At 33.4% G+C, this 20,855-nt stretch overlaps 1 protein-coding gene across 4 annotated transcripts in view; it reads right to left on the bottom strand.

Annotated features, from left to right (window-relative positions):
- slmb (beta-transducin repeat containing E3 ubiquitin protein ligase slmb) overlaps positions 1-20,855 on the bottom strand; it is a 184,601-nt gene that overhangs the window by 102,328 nt on the left and 61,418 nt on the right. The window contains exon 1 of one of the 4 annotated variants that reach the window (XM_072530192.1): positions 13,297-13,521. The exons of the other annotated variants lie outside the window; for them this stretch is intronic. Coding sequence (XP_072386293.1) covers positions 13,297-13,335 — 39 coding nt within the window. The 5' untranslated portion in view covers positions 13,336-13,521. Of the gene's footprint in view, positions 1-13,296; positions 13,522-20,855 lie in introns of those variants that run through there. 4 annotated transcript variants of the gene reach the window in all.

The raw sequence follows: 20,855 nt of genomic DNA, 5'->3' as shown, positions 1-20,855 counted from the left end.
TGTATCTTTCTTCTCAGCAACATTTTATTAAGGCATATTTGGCCCAATAGCCATATTTTAGTCCAAATAACCTGTCCTTAGTCTATGTCCCAATAGTTATGACTCACCCTGTATACTATTAAAAATTAGGATGTTTAAGTTACCGTTGGAATTGGTAACATGGCAACGTATGGCTCTACATCGGTTACTTGGTCCTGAGACAAAGTGTCTTCGAGGACCTGTTGATAACAACTCTTTATACCTTTTACTAAAAATTTGAAATAAAATTTTTTGTGATACATGGTATACAGCCAGCTGCAGGAACTTAGTTTCCTAGTGGATCATTATTATAATGTTAGAAGCAGCCAACGATACATTTAATCACCTCCAAATGATCTGGAAATCTTAGAAGAACTAAACAAATTCTTTTTTAGTATTACTAATAAACAAAAATACCGATTCATAGCAAGATAAACACATGAAAGAAGCATAACTATTAGGAGAGTTAAATTGTAGAACAGTAAAAATAAGATTATTAAGATAACCGTAGAAAAAGTGTAATTATTTCAATTTGGATTTACTTTCATAAAAATTTGTGCTACCGGTAACGCTTCAGCTCACCTCTACGTCTTAAGTTGGTTCGAGTGCCTGATTTTCGTGTTACATAAATTTAAAAAAAATACTTTTTATACGTCACGAATAAACCATTACGGATACGCTTCTATTAGTAATCACTCGAGTAATTACCGGCGTTTTTTATGCAACTGTGCAGGAAATTGTACCTGGCTATTCTACATTTCTGAATCCTCGGTATAAATAATCAGTCACGGTCAATTTATCTAGCTGTTTTATATGTTTTTTATTGACTTTTATTGGAATCTAGTGTTAGTAGTAGCTATGGATTCGACTTGGCGGTTCTTTTTCAAGGACGGCTCGCAAAAGGTGTTGAACGAAAAACAGATTATTTTTTTTTTGATAATAAATGGTTAATAAAAAGTTATGAATGATTGCGTTTTTAGTTGTAAGGCTATGAATTGAGATTCTTGATTAACTGCTTTATAAATGTTTTTCTTTCGTTTGTTCTGTTCCATTCTTCTTTATATGTCTACATAGTGTCATCAGACCACGTTTATTTAGTTCCATCAATTATTTTCTTTTTTTATGTCTGATATCTGTATTTTATGACATATCTCGTGGAATAGTGTTTATTAATTAAACTTACATATTTATGAGGTAGAAAATTCAGTCCATAGTATCATATCACTATTAATTTTTTTTCGTTTAAATTGTGGTAAACTGTTTAAAAACAAACAAAACGCATCAAGATTTATTAAAATCGACCGACTAGATCCGGAGATTAACTTCCGCCAGTTTTTTTATAGCATATACATTAGTCGTTCAGCCAGTTGCAATAGATTCTCTAAATCAGACAAATACACGAAGATAGGATAAGGAAACATACGAGGTCACTTGCTTCTCGTCTAAGGACCCTTCACAACATTTTTAGTAGACAAACACCATAAAGACCACGTCAAATAATATGGTTTTTATGGGGTTATGCCACAAATTATGTAAAAATGTGTAAAACCAAAGATTTTGTTATTGGTTATGTAATTTCAAAGTTGACCTAGATATTGTCATCCAAGCGTGTCAACTTTGAAATGACATAACCAATAACAAAATCTTTGTTTGGTTACACACATTTTTACATAATTGGTACAAAAAAAACCTTTTTTTGAGAACGATTTTCGGAGTGAAAATCGAAATGTCAAATATTCTTCTTCTTGTCGTGCCTATCCGGTTCAGATGTTGGCAAAAAAAAAGTTTGTGACTCAAAAAAGTTGAAAATTTTTTTTTCAATTTTTGTACTGGTAAACTATCACGTAAGGGCACTTCTTTATTAAAACAGTTCTCGAATTTTGTTTCAGATTTACCGTTCCAGAGAGTAACTGTTCGCCATGGAGCAATAATTTTTGGATGAAAAATTTTTGGCACCATCTTTTAAATACACGAAAAGTGAAAAAAAAATTTATAACCTTGAAAAGTTTTATAATATAAAAGAAAAAATTGCATTCTTTAGCATTCTAGACTGTAACAGTAACTTAAATTAAAAATTTGATGTTTAGAAAACTTTAAAAAACCTAAGAATTCTAAATGCCAATAAATGTTAATAACTATTGTAAAAATGAACCGACAACCTTGCGTGGAAAGTTTGGTCTTATAGTGTTAAAAATGTGGTTAAAATTTCGGAGTGATTCATTCAAAATAGTTTAAAAGCTATTCAATTTGTTTATCCCAAACAACTTTTTTGCAATAACATAAGTCAGAAAAAAATTAACCTACGATGATTCTACGGGTAGCAGAAATATATTATAAATGATTTAAATAACATTTGCTATTGCCTAAAGCAGGCAAAAGAAAAATACTTTGAATAGCAATGCAAAGAGATCGAAGACCTTCAAAATAAATATGATCTGTTTAACCCACACAAGAAAGTCAAAGAACTGGCAGGACTAAGAAAACAAAATCCCACTTGTGCAATTCTGGATAGACACGGTACTGCTATAACACATACGGACGAGAAAATACAAAGATGGGCAGAATATATCGACAAATTGTTCGATGATGAAAGAGGAGATCTGGAGCACATAGAACTTACGTCAGAAGAAATAGGTCCATATATTACAAAAGAAGAAATATTACACGCATTAAAAACAATGAAGAGTGGGAAAAGCCCTGGACCTGATATGCTTCCTATAGAAATCCTAAAAATTCTAGATGAGAAGCACATTGATGTTTTAGTGACACTCTTGAACCAAATTTATAGTTCAGGCGTATTACCCAAAGAGTGGTTAACATCTATTTTTATTTATCTCCCTAAAAAGAAAAACGCAAGAGAATGCAGCGATTACCGCACCACTAGCTTAATGTCTCATATGCTAAAGTTACTACTTAAAGTCATCCATAACCGAATATATCACAAACTGGACATAGACGTTAATAATACACAATTTGGTTTTCGCAAAGGCCTAGGAACACGTGAAGCTCTTTTTTCACTTAATATACTAATACAAAGATGCCTGGACGTCAATCAAGATATATACGCATGTTTTATTGACTATAATAAAGCATTCGATAAAGTACGACATAAACATTTAATGAATGTCCTGAAATCAAAGAAGATTGACTACAATGACCTCAGGATCATATCAAATTTATACTATAAACAGCGAGCAAAAGTACGTGTTAACGAACAGCTGTCAGAAGAAATTGAAATTAGATGTGGAGTAAGACAGGGATGCGTATTGTCGCCAATTCTTTTCAATGCCTACTCCGAAGAGGTCCTGAAAAAAGCTCTTGAGGGTGAAACAGCTGGAATAAAGGTAAATGGAGTTCCCATTAACAACATAAGATATGCGGACAACACTGTGATCTTAGCCGAAAACATTGAAGATCTTCAGAGACTGGTGAACAGAATAGCAGAGTATGGAAAAGAGTATGGTCTAACAATGAATGTCAAGAAGACGAAATTTATGAGAATATCGAAAACTCAAAGAAATAACGAGAATCTTCTAATAAAAGAAACCAACGTCGAACAAGTGGACAAATATGCATACCTGGGAACAATGATTAACTCCACAAATGATTACAATCAGGAGATAAAAATAAGAATAGAAAAGGCTAGAGCAAATTTCAACAAAATGAGAAGAGTTCTATGTACCAGGGATTTAAAACTGGAACTAAGAGTTAGGTTGGCGAGGTGCTATGTTTTTTCGACTTTATTTTATGGAATGGAATCTTGGACCTTGAATGCGACATCAATAAAAAAACTGGAATCATTTGAGCTGTGGGTGTACAGAAGAATTCTGAAAATATCATGGACAGAACACGTCACAAACAAAGAGGTTCTGGGAAGGATGAACAAAGAAATGGAAATTTTAAATTCAATAAAAACAAGAAAATTAGAATATCTCGGACATATTACACGTGGAAAGAGATACACCTTGCTCCAACTGATTATGCAGGGAAAGATCCAAGGAAAGAGAAGCATAGGGAGGCGTAGAATGTCATGGCTGCGCAACCTGAGAGAGTGGTACGGATGTACATCAAATGAACTTTTCAGAGCAGCCGTCTTAAAAGTCCGAATAGCTATGATGATTGCCGACCTCCGCCGCGGAGATGGCACTTGAAGAAGAAGATTGCCTAGAGGAAAATTATCTTTCATATTTGAAAGGGTGGCAAGTGTAAAAAAAAACAGTTGTCCTAAGATTGATTATTTTGGCCGAAGTTAAATACCTATAGTACCTTTTACTATAGTTATAGTAACTTTTTTCAAATCAGCGATATCGAAAAATGAAATACGAAGTTCAACCTCGAGCTATAAAATATCTCCGGTTCTTGTTGATAGATTCTGACGTTTCTTTTTATAATTTGTATGTACTCTGCGTACATTATGAATATGACGTTTGTTTGGTATAAACAAATTGAATAACTTTTAAAATAATAGATGGATCACTCTGAAACTTTATCCACATTTTAACACTAGCCAACTTTCCACGCAATATCAAGGTTGTAGGTTCATTTTTAAAATACTTATTATATAATGGTTTATAAATGTGACTAGAATTAATATGAGTCTAATTTTTCAAATTTATAACTGATTATGAATATTGACTAACTGAAAATTATTAAAAAATAATCAGTGTTTTTAAACTGGTCGGAATATCAATTGAATGTTAATTTATAATTGATAAGCTTATGATTTGCTATCTGGTTAACAATTTACTATTTTTATTGGGAATAAGCCACTATTTTCCTATAAAATATTTTAAAAAATCCGAAGTGGAAATCGAAACCTCAAAATAAACTTATTTTAAATTAAAATTGTGGCTTATTCTCAGTAAAAATAGTAAATTGTATTAACACGGCACAAGAAAATAGCTTTAGAACAATATCTGGTTAACATTTTTGACCGTTTAGCAAACACTAAACTATACAGTATTTTTTTGAGTTGATTTTCAGTAGTAATATCCCTAGGACATTGATAACAGACGAGATAATTTCATGACAATCGAAAGCTCGCTCCTTGGTAACAAGGAGCTGTTACCAAGCAACGAGCTTGAGAAATTTATCATGAAATTTTGAGGCATTCATCAATGTCCGAGGGATATTCGGGGGATAATTTTTCGAAAAAAAAAATCATAACAACATATTTGTGACTGTAGGTTGTATTTCTGGGAATTTTTTCTTTGATTAGCGCATTTATACTTTGAACATTCTCATTGCCGAAACGTGACATTTTGAAATTTATTTGGATGAAGTTGTCAAACTCGCTCGTGTTGTCATAGGGATTGAAAATTGCACTGAATGCAATTATCAGTCTAATGTTGACATGATTGGGTGAAATTGTTCCACATGACACAAAATGACGAAATTTGAATGGTTGTTAGAACAGTCGAAAAATTATCTGCATAATTTATTCTTGCTTTATTTCCCTTTGTAGATATTTCACCAGAGTTACCGTGGAAGAACTGCATTAAATAAAAAATGAGGAGTTTAAGGTGACAAAAAAATACATCAATAACTATTTATTTATTTATTTATCGTATGGCACTTACAACACATTTAGAACAAATACACAAACACTAGTAATATAGGTATTTGACAAACTTTAAATAGTTACAAACAAACATCAAGTGTATTAATATGGGGTGTAGAGCTAGTTCGCGTCCGTAGTAGAATACTACACGTGCACCCTGGGTAACGCTAAATGAACTAGCACATACTGGCAGTCAGACAATCCTTAGGATCTCCCGACTAAACAACACTTCCAACGAAAGATGATAAACAAAATAAACGGCCCTTGTGAGGACCGCGCAACCAGACCAATCGGACCTATAGTTCGAATTTGCCATATAAACATAGAAGGCATTCTTCTTCTTCTCCTGCCACTCCTAGCGGAGATTGGAAATCGTCATGGCCACTGCGACTTTGTTAGCAGCGCGCCTAAAAAGTTCAATCGAACTACACCCGAACCATTCACGTAGATTACGAAGCCACGATATTTTTCTTCTTCCCACACTTCTTTTGCCCTTAATTTTGCCCTGCATGATATTTCTTAAAAGTTCGTACTTTTCACCTCTCACAATGTGCCCCAAGTATTCCATCTTTCTAGTTTTTATCTATAATACAGGAATCATCCCTGATAAATGGCTAGAATCAGAATTCATAGCGATACCTAAAAAACAGGGGGCTAAAAAGTGCGAAGAATATCGAACAATCAGCCTGGAAGAATTTATAAGAAGTGCGAGGAACAAATATCAGACAGACAGTTCGGCTTCATTAACGCAGTGGGTACCAGAGAGGCACTTTTCGGAGTACAGGTACTGATTCAAAGATGCAGGGACGTTAACTGCGACGTATACGCGTGCTTGATCGACTATGAAAAGGCATTTGACAGAGTTCAACATCAAAAGATGATAAACATTTTAAAAGAAGCAGACCTGGATGACAAAGACCTCAGAATAATTTCAGAACTATACTGGAATCAGACCGCATACATGAAAATTAACGGAGAAGAAACAGATCACATAAAAATACTACGCGGAGTTAGACAGGGATGTATTCTATCGCCGTTGATATTTAATATGTACTCAGAAAAAATTTTTAACGAGGCTCTTTACGGAATAGACGAAGGCATCCTTCTAAATGGTGAAAGAGTAAACAATGTTAGATATGCCGACGACACCATGGTGATAGCAGATAGTTTAGAGGGACTTCAGAGGCTAATGGACAGAATAAACGAGTACAGTCAACAGTACGGACTAAACATTCTATACATTAATGGGACGCAGATAGAGCGAGTAAAACAGTATTGCTACCTGGGAACTATTATAAACGAACAGTGGAGCAATGTACAGGAAATAAAGTGCCGCATAGGAAAGGCAAGAACGGTCTTTAACAAAATGAGCGCCATCTTCAAAAGTCACAACATATCCCTGGATACAAAAATGAGACATTTGAGATGCTATGTTTTCTCTGTGTTGTTGTACGGGGCGGAGGCATGGACGCTTACAGACACCACTATTAAAAAACTTGAAGCATTTGAGATGTGGCTTTATAGAAGAATGCTGAGAATATCATGGACAGCAAGGATCACGAACAAGGAAGTTCTAGAAAAAATGAAGAAGGAACCAGAGATTGTGTTTACGATCAAACGCATAAAATTGCAATATCTGGGACACGTTATGAGAAATCAGCACCGTTACTCCCTGCTGCAGTCTATATTGCAAGGTAAAGTCAAAGGTAAGCGAGGACCCGGTAGAAGGAGAATATCATGGCTGCGGAATTTAAGAACATGGTTTAAGAAAACCTCAACGGAGCTGTTTCGAGCCGCAGCGAGCAAGGTCATGATTGCCAATATGATTTCCAACATCCGAAACGGATAGGAACCAGAAGAAGAAGAAGTTTTTAGCTCATTTAGAATTTCGCATCTTTTGTCTAAAGTTTGGAGTACTTGCGTGTTAGTGACGCGGTCCATCCATGATATTCTGAGAATGCGCCTATAGCACCACATCTCGAAGGCTTCGATGTTTTTTGTGGTCAACTGTGTGTCCACGCCAAGTGTCCAAGCCTCTACTCCATACAACAGGGTAGAAAAGACATAACACCGCAGCATTCGTATTCGTAACTTTATATAGAAGGCATAAGCTATGCTAAAAGCCAGTTTTTATCAAAACATCAATAACTAAAGGATAAGCACAAGCACTACTTTATTTTCTGTATAGTGAATATAATCAATTGTATGTAATCACCAATATTGCTAACAGTCAATAGTGTCAATCATACATTATTTTTTTGACGTTTGTACTTTTGAACAGATATTACCAGTCAGTAGAGTACTTTTTTATTGTATAATTCTTTAGTTCTCAATAATACAGTAACGATGTACGAAAATTGAACAACTAATATAAGACGAATTTATCTATTCACTTTTCAAATAGGACCAATTTGCTATTTACCGCGAATAATATAAAACTGATGAGTTATTGTTGTTGTCAGATGTCTGAAATGACCTAAAAACAAACCCATCTTTCTAAATCTACTTTCACCGACCACTACAAGGTACACTGATTAAGGAAGGCGCTAGTCTTCACTGTTTATACCATTACTCTTTAAACCAAATGAAGATAATCGATAGTTTAGCAGTGACTAATTAATTTAATCGTTGGCACGTTGATTTTAAGCATCAATGGGTTTTCGGTTTGGTATACAATTTATGGCATGTGTTATTATTAGGAAATATTAATATGATGGTGGAGAAGTCACCTTAGAATTAATAGTTTATGAAATAGGTCTTTGAAAATATTGAACAAGTGTTTCGCATTCTGCACAGACCTATTCGGTCTAATACGTTTTCAATTCCATGTTTATGGCCAATTTTATCAAACAAAAATTGTATACTGAATCACTGTAGAACTGAAATCCTGTAAAACTGAATCATACAAGAACGATATTGAGACGATACGGCATTTCTAGTACCAACATTAGAGGATCTTCGGTACAAATTAGATAGGACTGACGCCATGCGTAAACGTTATGGACTTCATCATTGTATCTTGGTATGTGGAGTTGTGTGTTCTTCGAATGGTTTGTTTGTGAGTCTTGTTTTAGGTGACTTTTGTTACCTCCTCAGGACGTGGTGTCATTTGTTGGGTGGTTGGGTGGTGACATTGGATACGTCATTGGTTACTGGTGGTGTCCTGCGGAGGAGGTCAACTCCAGAGGGTAGTCAGAAAAGAAAGAGCTTGGATGCTAAGACGGTTCTTTTCAGAATTTTTTTATTTAATTTGAGTGAATGAATGAGTTGAATATAAAAATGGTATAGTTTTATGAGTTGAATTTAGTTCGCGTTGATGGCAGCTGTGACTGTATTCTCCCGATGGATAGGTATAATTGTGCAATGGGATCGGGAAACCACAGAAAACCGATTCCACCCTGTCCGTGTGCAAACCTCGAGTGAGCTATGTATCTGAGTGTTCGTAAAGTGGGTGATCGACGTGCGAGCCATAATACCACGGTTTTAAGAACGACGGTTTTACTCGCGGCTTGTTGATGCTGATTGACTAGTGAGCAAAACAGTCATTGTCAACCGTCCACAGCTAAAATGTCGTGTTCAACTGAAAGTGAAGTTTTATGTTACCTCGCTATAGCATACCAAAAATTTTACGAAATTACAAAAAAAAAAGCGGAGACGCCCTAGACGTTGGGTATTTAAAAGTTTAACAAGTCGAGTTGTTTTGTTTTTGTATTCTGGCCATGTACATTTCCATAAACAAACAGTCTGGTAAACAATATATAAATTCTAATAAAAAGTCGTGGCTGAGAGTTCGCATATCCATGATTAAAAACTGATCTTTTTACTTCAACGGTCGCTGAAAACTGTCGGATTTGCTCGCCAGTAGTGATACACGCGCGGTTTTAAATGACGAGCCAAGTAAAAAATAAAACAAACTGACGAGCCACTGAAAGCAAGGCTCGCCGGTATATAAAACCGCGGTATTGCAGTGATACATTGGCGAGCTTTACCGACGAGCCACAAAACCGCGGTTTTACTAGCCCGTCGATCAGGGCCTTTAGAACTTTACACTACTACCAAATTTATGGTAATAGCTAGACAATTCATAATAAATACCATCTTGACAATCCACGGAAATATATAGCTACTATCACGATTTAAATATCTGGGCGCCACGATCAATGAAAAATGGTACTACGCTGAAATAAAATCAATCATGCAAGAACAATTTTTATCAAACTTAAAATTTTCTATTAACTCGCAATGTTCAACTTGCATGTTGTCAAGTGCTACATATGACCCATTTTACTATATGGTGGGCACTAAGATTCTTATGAGTGCCATGGTCAACACATGCTACAAAGGAAGGAATTTAAAGAGCTGCACGCGGAGAGCGAGATATATTAGACACCATATTTTGTAGTCTTGTTAGTTGTGTCTATGTCTTACATCAAATAAGTATAGCAGCGTCTCTTTTTGGTCGGGAAAGAGAAAGTGGGAAGTTTCAATGCGCTAGAGAGAAACAGATCGAACAACGACAAAAGATGTCGTCACTGCTCGTTGCTGGCAAGCTCGAGTCTATGTTAATATACACGTCTATGCTTCTAACGAAGGTTGTTGATCACTTCTTTAAATGCTAGCCTATCTTTGCAACATGAAATATCCGTTCTACATTGAGGTTAGTCTAATCTCTGATATTATTTAGTCTTCTAATGCTCTAGAAGCTATAGAGCGATTAGAAAATGCCGAAAGGTCTTAATCACGTATAAGGAAAAATTTAAATCTGCTCCTTCACTTTTGCCGACCACCACATTCGAGGGGACGAGTTGGTAAGTGGTAGGGAACTCTTTTGTCCTAAGGCTGAGAAATTGATTCCGAAGGCGGAGTCTGTCAACAAAACTGAAGTGTTTATCTCGCGTTGTTTCTACAAAGCAAAGACTGAGCTATGTGTGTGCACGCCGAATTATCTTCGCCTCTCTTAGGTACATGAGGAGCGGTGTCTACAAGACCGTATTAGTTTACGTACGTAAAGGTATGCACACAATTAAACTAAATATAAAAAGAAAATGATATTAAAAAATACTTAAAGAAAAAATATATGTGGGGGACGGAACATATATATAATATACTGAACTTACAGAAAAAAGATTTCATCTTTTATCAAATTTTTATATTTTGGGTATCTTTCTAAAATTTTTTTAGGTAATTCTACTTTTTTAGTACCTATTCAAACTAGACTTGATACTTCATTACTCGTATCAGTCATTCAATTATTTTTGGAAATAATTGTCGAATTAAATAAATCGTTTAAATTAATACGTAACGAATTTGTGTTAATACTTCATAGGAATTAAGATGACGTAGTTGTATTCCTTATTAAGCTGAGGATCTAATTCAGTAAGGGGTCACCCACGCATGGTAATTTTATTTGACTAATACCAAAAAGAATTTACGAATTAAACTACTTTATAACTCACAACCTATTTTTTACATATTGTTAATGAAACAATTTTCTTGTATTATGTCCACCACTGAATATTTAATTAAAAGGAATAAACCACAATGAATTATAAATAAAAATTACATTTTTTTAAAATAAAATATATTTGCCGAAAAAACGTGCGTTTCTTTGTTAAGACACGTAGTTATCGAACAATGCTCCCTCGTAAAAACGTAAAAAATCTAATAAAATACAACTGTATCGACACAACTCGTTTTTAATAGTAATATGTATATATTTTTGCTGAAAAATATATAAATTAAAGTATTTGTAAGAGACATAATATTTTATCATAATATAATGTATCTAAAAATTAGTAGAACCGTTGTAGAACATATAAGTAACGAAATGCTAGTAGAATCTCAGATTTACAATGCTGACGAAATTGGTTTGTTATGGCGTACTTTGCCTGAAAGCACACAAGCCTCCAAATTAATATAAAAAATCGAATTCTGGAAGAAAAATCAGCAAGGAAAGGATATCGGCACTGCTTTGTGCTAACGCCAATGGATCTCATCAATTGACTCCTGTTATGGTTGGCAAATCTCGTAAACCTAGAATTTTAAAAGATATAATGCATCATTTGCCCGTTTTATATTATAATAAGAAGGCATGGTTCGCCTCATATTTTCAAAAATTGGTTTTTTATAGAATTTGTACCTTCAGTAAGAAAATTTCAAGAGAAGAAATTGGGAATACCGCCAAACGAGGTGAAATGTTTATTGCTTTTAGACAACGCTCCTTCTAACCCCTTCGAAAATATTCTACGTTCAGATGGCAACTTTAGCTGTATGTTTTTGCCAAACAATACAACATCGCTTATTCAACCCATGGATCAGGGAATAATTTTGGCAACCACAGGGAAGCGTACCTTGCAAAACTTAAGGTCTTACAATTTAAAAGCAACAATTTTTAATTTTGCTGCAGCATGGGAGGAGGTGAAAGGGCAAACATTAAAAAATGGTTGGAAGAATTTGGATGGCCAAGATGCAGACATAGAATTAGAAGGGTTGGAAGTTACTGATTTCTGTAGGACAATACATAATAATGATGGAGAACATGTAGCTGAGGATGTATTAAAATGGCTAGAAGTAGATGAGGGAGACCCTGGGTATAAAATCATGAATGAAAGTGAAATAGCAGATGAAGTTATAAACCTAAAAATGAGGATGGAAGTAAAGATAGCGAAGAAGACGACAAAACAACACTGCCAAAAATGAAGTTATCAGAGGTAAGATCGCATCTTGACGATCTAGTAACATTTATTGATTATTCATCAGATAACGAAATTCAACTGTATTCTGCGCATTTTCGTTATTTTAGAGAGTCGATCATAAAAAAACAGCAAACATCGACAGTGCAAACGAAACTTGATTCCTTTTTTCAAAACAGCATTAACGACAGCAAGAGAGTCGATATCAACAGAAACGTCACTTCACGACGAATGTCCAAAGACAATTAAATAGAATTTTGTTTGTATTTTGTATTTTTTATATATATCTAAATACAGTGTACATATATATTTTCAAAAAAAAGTTTTTTGATTTGTTTTAATAAACATATTTTTATATAACATACTTTCGGCTTTAACGGACACCTCGTCCCTCCAAGTAGTCCGTTATATCGAGGTTTTACTGTAATTGAATTAAAAGAAAAATTGTTCAACGTATATATCTGATCAAAGTGCATGTGCCAACAACAGTCACACAAATTAAATGAAACATATTATTGTGTATTTCTTTACGTTAACATTAATAGAAATATTCAAATATTATTTCTACGCGTATATAATAAAATATGTCTAGTGGCTGTAATGCCAGTGTACTCGGCAAAGTGATTCTAAAAAAGAACACACCTATCGCCTAAATATTTTGTCGTGATCTCAAGGGCTATGGCGCAGATGACGTGCAACGGTAAGTAAATTAGATGAAGTATAAGTGAAAAATAAATGTTACAAAATGCAATTTTTGTTTGGGTTTGAATAGTTCATATAAATTATATTTAAAGCACACTGCCTGAGATGAATATTTCACATTGTAGATTGAACTAAACCAAGTGCTTTGTACTTTTTACTTAAAAAATGTCAAAAATTGGATTCAGTTCCTTTTGCTCAATTACTCCTCAACTATAGAATTAATTATTACAATATTTAAAGAGTTTTCCTTTGATGATTGCACAGATTAACTTTATCTATGACAAATTAAAGATGTAGAAAAAAGTGCATTGTATGAGTACATACCTGAATACTTTTTATATTCGCGTAGTATGCGACACTCATCTGCAGGACATTTCGCAAATTCCAAAATCGTATAAAAGGTCTACTTTACGCAATGTAACACAATAATACTATTAAATGAATAGTATTTTTCTAGATATTTAGTATTTATACAGCACAAACCTGTTTCGCACAAAATAAAACAATTACTCTTGCTTGAGCGAAACTCACCAATTATCACTACAAACTATAAATAAATAAACATATGTCAACTTGAACCTATCTATTTCGGCAAATTAGTAACACAGTGAGAGTCTCCTGGTGAACACAACAAAGAATAATTTTCAAACGAAACATCGACATCAAGGACAAGGTCTTCAGCACGAGGTAAACGCATTGCTTAATTGAATACTTTAAGTTTCACTGGATAGTAATTGAAAAGTTCATAAATAATCATTAGTGTTGTGTAAGCAGGTGTTATATGAAGACATGGAACGCTATGCAATTCTTTATCGACTACATGCTTTGTGCTTTTAAATTCAACAATATTTCGTTACGTTTAATATGAGGGATAATTAAAACTGCGAAATTCATATATTACTTATAATTTGCAAATAAATTCAGAGGTCAGTTCAGGCACCAAATTAAAGACCGTTATGTATGTTATGTTGAATTACGTAATTATGTAAAATAAGTTACACCCAAGATAAGAAGCAAATAAAGTCGAAAAAATGAAAAAAATTTGAAAAAGGAGGTATAGAATTTTTTTAATATAAAACAAAATAAGAAAAAGGGACAGTTCAAAAAGAATATACCGGTAAGGTACATTGTAGGTCGTCATCAGGAACCCTGACATTAACAGAATTGAAACTTTGCTCTAAACGTAAGTAATCAGTGTCTGGTTTTGCCGATGACTAGAGGCGAGGAGAAGCTGATTCTCCTTCGAACGGTGTCTATCCGTTCCGGATGTTAGCTTTCCTTTGCTGGAAGGTACTCGAAATAGTTTGGTTGAAGCGTGTTGAACTGTTTTCTCAGGTTTTAAAGCACATAAATTCTTCTTCCTTCCTTGTCCTGTTTTACATAAATCTTAACCTGAAGAACGGATTATAACAAACATTACCCTGCTCATTTCTCATAATATGTCCCAGGTATTCTAATTTACCTGGGAGGTAGCAGAAGTACCGAAAGCTGGAAAGTACTTAAATCTCTTCGAAAAGAAAAGACTAAAGATATCTCTCCTATTAGCCTACGTGAATCGGACGAATTCTTTGAAAAACTACTGATGGGGGAAAGAACAGAATATCTACAAACACCACAAACACAATCGTATGTACAAGTAAATACAATAGCATTCCCACTTAGGATTGACAATAGAAGTAAAACAAGTATGTCAAATGTTGAAAAGCGGAAAATCATCAGGTCTAAGTAATATCCCAACGGAAGAAAAAATATACCGGAGGAGTGTAGAACATCGGTTATATCAACCATGTATAAAAAGGAAGCTAAAGACATATCTGACAACTACCAAGGAATTATCTCAAGAGTGAGATCTTTTTATGATCACCCAACTTAGAAAAAAAAACGGCACGAAACCAAGCAATACACCTCCTACACGTAGATCTTCGAAAAGCATACGACAATGCTACGACAAAAACTATGGGAAGCTTTAGAAAAAACAAACATCAACGTAACTTTAATCAAGGCAGTGCAAGAACTCTTAAAAAAAAATTTTATTAAAAAAATTCTCTATAAAAGGTATATTAATGTAAAAACCCTATCGCGCTACATGACAGAACGTTTTCGGAATAACTATTCCATCATCAGTGCTATTGGATTTACAGATTTGAAGCCACTAATACGGCAAGACCATTTCTGACCAATAGTGACAATTGTTACAATTCACAGTTCATCGGTTTATAAAAAAATGCAGTCATCGAAGAAGATATTAAAGAGAAACTGAGGATCGGTCACGGCTCGCTCACTCAATATTTCAAATATGTAAACGGCGGTCATAATCTTCCTCATTAAGTTCCTGCACTAAGCGTATTTTATTTGGATGGAATTTGTTCTTCTTCAATGTTTTGGACGCTACTTTGTTTGATTCCAGATACAGCTGCTAGTTGCCTCGTACCTAACATGGGATTTAGGTGAAAATGTCCTAACACTGCAACTTCCCTAGCTTTGTTAACTGTAAGCCCTTAAGTTTCCCGTTTTTTATTACCTACACTTTTTTACTAACTCCAAAACATTCTTTCTACTGACATGATCTCTCTCTCTCTCTCTCTCTCTCTCTCTCTCTCTCTCTCTCTCTTGTCGTTTCCCCATTATTGAGGATCGCGATTTCTTACAATATTCCTAACAATTTTTCTCCATTGGTCTCTATCTTTAGCTGCTTTGAGAGCATCGCAGAATGAGTTTCCAAATTATTGCTGACCAATCATATTGTCAGATTTTTGTTCATAAAATACAACCAGAGAATATATATTAAATTTTAAAAATACAGAAAACAATATGAAGCTTGTTAGTCTACAGTACCGCCTAGTGTACCACTTTGTGTGTCAGCAAGATGCCAGAGGGAGATTACATGGTTATAGACAGATATAGCCTAATAACAGTCTATATCTACTCGTATATGTTGATCTTTATATGGTCAATATTGACATTGTTTTTATATAAAATAGTATGGTAATAATATTACGTCCAAAATAGAACTGTTGTATTGCTTTATACAGAAATAACAAGAATGATCGTTCAAAAAATATAAAAATCTGGGAATGCACCCGAACCATCTTATAAAAGTCTACTGCATTGCTCACCTGTAGTGTGTGTAGGTTCGTCAGAGGTCTAGGCGAGCATTTTCGCGATAAAAGATAAAGCAGGAGAAATCAACCTTTAGAAGCAAACATCGATAGTTATTCGATTTATTAACAGTCTGATACACATACAATGAATCATTTCGTGATCTTTGACATAAATTTATTCATTATAGTCACACATATTTATTGGAGTGACAATGATAAATCATGACACATGTGAAACAAGTATATCACGAAGAAGTATATCATAATCATAATTGTCAATTTTGAAATGACATAACCAATAGCAAATAACTTTTGTTATACATTTCCCAGAATTTGTATAATAAATCTTTTTTGAAAACGATTTCCAAAGTGGAAATAGACACCAAACATTAGTTAGTTCAAAATGTGATTTTCATTACAACCAATAATTGTTAAATTGTGGCTTAATCCCATATAAACATGTTATTTAGGAGTTATAAAGGGAATTTTTTATCCCCAAACCTTTAAAATGTTTCTATGAACACGCAAAACAGAGTTTACTACTGTACCAGAAAAACCATGTAATCTAACAAACCATCTTCGTTACATTATTATCTTGTAGTTTAAATTTTATGTAAATTTTTAATGTAATATTTTGATTACATATACATTGTCATGTAAGTACATTAATTTATCATTCTAAAACATTTAACTTGTCGTTAAATCAAACAAGTTATATTTAAATGACTGCGGTAAACAAATTATAAACCTGTCTACCTGGTTATGTTCAAAACCAGTAGAAACAACTATTTTTAAGATTATGAATAAGTAAAAAGTATTGTCATGTATTGTATATAATTCTTGACTACGCAAAAAAACATAGGCAAAAGGAACTAAGGTAGAATTTATATAAATATATACGTTTTGAAAAAAAAAAAACAAATAAATATTGAAATATTTTTACCTAATTATGATAATGGTTTGTGACAGATGATAGATATCATAGCTAAGCAAAGCATTTTTCGAAATTATTTTCAGCGTTGATGATGTAAACATTTTACAAACAGCATTTTATTCGTTGTTGAAAAACAAAAAAATCTATGGTTTGTAGAAATCTGTGCCATCAAGAATAAACCCTAGGTACAGTATGTCCCAAACCCTTTTTTCAGTGCGTCACTAATTTTGACGTCATATAGGATTTTAAGAATGTCAAGAATTATTGCATGACATTTTAGTTAAATTTGACAGTTGCAGGATCGTAATCTGTCTTTTTCTAATTGAAAATAATTTAATAATTTTAATATTAGTCTTTGTTCTTTCTCGATATATCTCGGCATATTTAAAATATTTTTATGACAATAAATACAAAATTAAATTTTCACTGTAAAATGTCTGATAATACTAATCTGGAATGACAATTATCAGTTGACATTGTGAAAGTACTATCACGATCGAGACAATTTGCGTCAAATTATATTTATGCGCATCATTGATTGGATATCTATTTAGCGTATTCTAAACTCCAACCAATTATACATCCGTAAGTAAAATTAGCTTTACGATAAATAATTTTCTAAGTTCTATGTATAATAAGCTTAATGTGTTAGAGAGAATTCGATCAACTATGACGCACTGAAAGAAGGTTTTGGGACGAACTATAACATTGTTTTCGTTGCAGCCTTATTCGTAATTAATTTTGTTAAGATACATTTTTTTCAAGCACACTATGGATATCATATGCACACCTTCAAAACTTGGCGTGATCATTAGTATTTGTGTTATACAACAATATCCCGAAAAGCTAAATCGTATACTTAAACGCTGAAAAAAATATGATAATAATTGTATTTGTCGAGGTTTTTAATTTTTTTTATGAGTGCACAAACTGCATCGGAAACCAAAAAAAAATAAGATTTTGTACTTTGTAATATATTGATAAAGATATTAGTCTACCAGTCATAAGCATTTGTGTTAATGAATAAAATAGAAATATAATTATATAGACTAAAATTTTCTAGCAAAAAGTTCGATTTGACAATAAAAGTTTAAGGAAGCTAAGTGTCATACAAAATAATGTATATATAGTGCTTTTCAGATAAAATTATCCACCTTAAATAACTTTTGAACTTATAATTTTTAGGAAAAGCTCAAAAACACGTCAATTAATATGTGAAGGGGGAGGCATTATGTCATATTTAAACTTGCTGGGAAAGGCAACCCTCACCCCCCGTATCATCCCTTTATTATTTTTTTAAATTACTTCACCCTTTTTTATTTTATATAATATTATTATATAATTGCTTTTACCTATTACATCAACACACTGTTAATAGTATTGTATATTTAATTATTTCTTTTTATAAATTGTTTATTTATTTATTAATCACTAATGGTATTAATAGTTATTTAACCAACAAGTGTATTAATAAAGACGATTAACAATTGAGATATTTTAACGCGTGAGCGAAGCGAGCGCGTTAAGTTCGAGATTGTTAATCGCCATTTTAATTCACGAGTTCACTACAAAACTTTTCCGTCGACCGTACTTTTTAAAAATTAAGATACCTTAGTTTAAATATTTAATTTACTTAACGATAAACAACAATTTTTTCAGCTTTCGTTGACTGTATTCAAAGTTTCCTTAGTGGTAGTTTTATTATAGTAAACATTAATATTCAAAATGGTACAATTACTGAAATTAAAGGAAGATATTGATAAATGATTATCTGCTGTATAGCATTTTGACAAATTTATATTTAAGTCTTCTTGGACCTCTGTAAATTCTGTGATAGAAGAAGTTAAATTCTGGTGAAGTTAAATTAAACTCTTCGTCAATATCCATCCTTTGATTTTTCAAATACACAGAATTTTAAACAATAAAGTAAATAATGACATACAATGACAGATAGTACTAACAGCGGCTACTTCATTGTAAATTAATTTTTTAGTGGGAATATAAATAGGTATATGTTTGGTTGCCTACACCACAGGTCACTGCCAATCACAGAGCGTTTAATTAATTTATGCAAGCAATGTATGTTGTGTTGCCTATAATGAAATCGTTCATTAATAGAAAATCATTCATTAATAGGGGTCATTAATCAATGATTTTGAGGGTGTTAAAATTGATCATAAATGGACGGTCGATGGGAAATAAATTATTAAGCTACTTCAAATGTAGCTGTAATTCTCCATTAAAATTTTAAAGCAAAACTAACATTTTACATTATATTATTTGATTGATTTGATAACGTCAAATTTTATAATATAATTCGTGATCGGATTGCAACTTTCTGTTGCCTGGAGTAAATTTATTACTTATTTTGTATGCTTTAAATGATGACGGAAGGGTAAAGAACCATGGACTCAACTATATGCAGAGCTTTCCTCAAAGTGTTATCGTTAGCGGATTTTGTCAAAAACGGTAAAAAACATTAATAACATATTAAACATTTAACGACTAAATGATGAATGTCAATGCATTTGCCCTATGCTATAAAACAGTGTGAGTACTCCTGCTGCTGTTACAATTTTTGCAATACGGATACGTATATTATCTGTTTCAGAGGATAGAGAACTGGAAATCCTAGTATTTTCGATGGAGTTGTGAAGGGATATTATTTATTAAATGCTTAACTACTGTGCGTGCTGTGGGGTTTAAATTTCGTAGTACATTATTCACATATTTTCCAAATTGCCTCCAGGATCAGTATTTCGGTCACATTCTTATTTTTCCTCCTGCAAAAACAACATAAAAACATGTAAAGTCTTCATCTGTCAAAATTTCAGCTCAAATTCTTCTTCAATAAGGCATTATTGTCAATTGACTGCAGTTGACAATAATGTTTAAGTGAACCACTCGTTTTTAATTGCAGTTTTTTGCTCACAATATAAGTCTGGACGCAAATTCTTGATTTTCACAGTACATTTATATTTGCTTAGTAACTACTTCAGTTCAGTTGGGGGATAAATTGGTAGAATGCGAAAACATGGAGTTGATTCCAGTTTACTCCCATTAGCCTCTTCTACTTAAATCCGACTCTCACCTTCACGCTGGTGTCCCCTGTAAACCGAGAAACCCAACTGGAGATCCGGTATCCAACCCGGGTGGAAAGTTGGATCGGGAACTGATGAGAGCGGGTGAAATGGCTCTCTGAAAAAGGGGTTTGGCGTTAGGTTAACTACCCAACCCTGTAAAAACCCTTTTGTTATGAGAGCTACAAAGAAAGGAACCGGACTATCTAGCCTACGACGAACTCGCAAACGAAATAAGGAATAGAAAATTTTTCCATGGAAATCAACAAATTAAAAAACACAGATATAATTCTGAATGACACAACTTGAGACAAACAGTTCTCCCCTCCTCAACCTATTTCACTAGAGACTATAAAGTGTAAAAGCATGCCAAAAATAGATGACTTGAGAAAGGCAATCAGCCGAAACAGCTGTAGTGATAAGATTTTATAAGAAATTTTATGAAAGTTTTGAAAACAAAGTTTTCAGTGTTTTATTGTTACATATTGGAATATTGTTCGGTTGTTTCTGTCCTTTAGGAAACGGCTACAGAATTCGGTTACCGAATAGGAAAACAGGTATGCCATAGGGCTTAATCGGTTAACCCAGCGAAATAACATTAACAGTTGTCGATATGTAGAGCTTTGGAATAAAATTGCAGTCCAAATTTTATTTAAAATGGATATTAATATTTGGATAGCTTCTCCCATAGATATTCGTATTTTAGTATTTCTGCTTTAATGCCATCGTAACCAGCTGCCTTCCTCGTTTTAACGTTTTTATACATTA

The sequence above is a fragment of the Diabrotica undecimpunctata genome, chromosome 4 (genome assembly GCF_040954645.1).
Source record: "Diabrotica undecimpunctata isolate CICGRU chromosome 4, icDiaUnde3, whole genome shotgun sequence".
NCBI classification, from domain to species: Eukaryota; Metazoa; Arthropoda; class Insecta; order Coleoptera; family Chrysomelidae; genus Diabrotica; species Diabrotica undecimpunctata.
The sequence above is the reverse complement of the archived record's forward strand: the minus strand, read 5'-3'. Positions and strand labels throughout refer to the sequence as shown.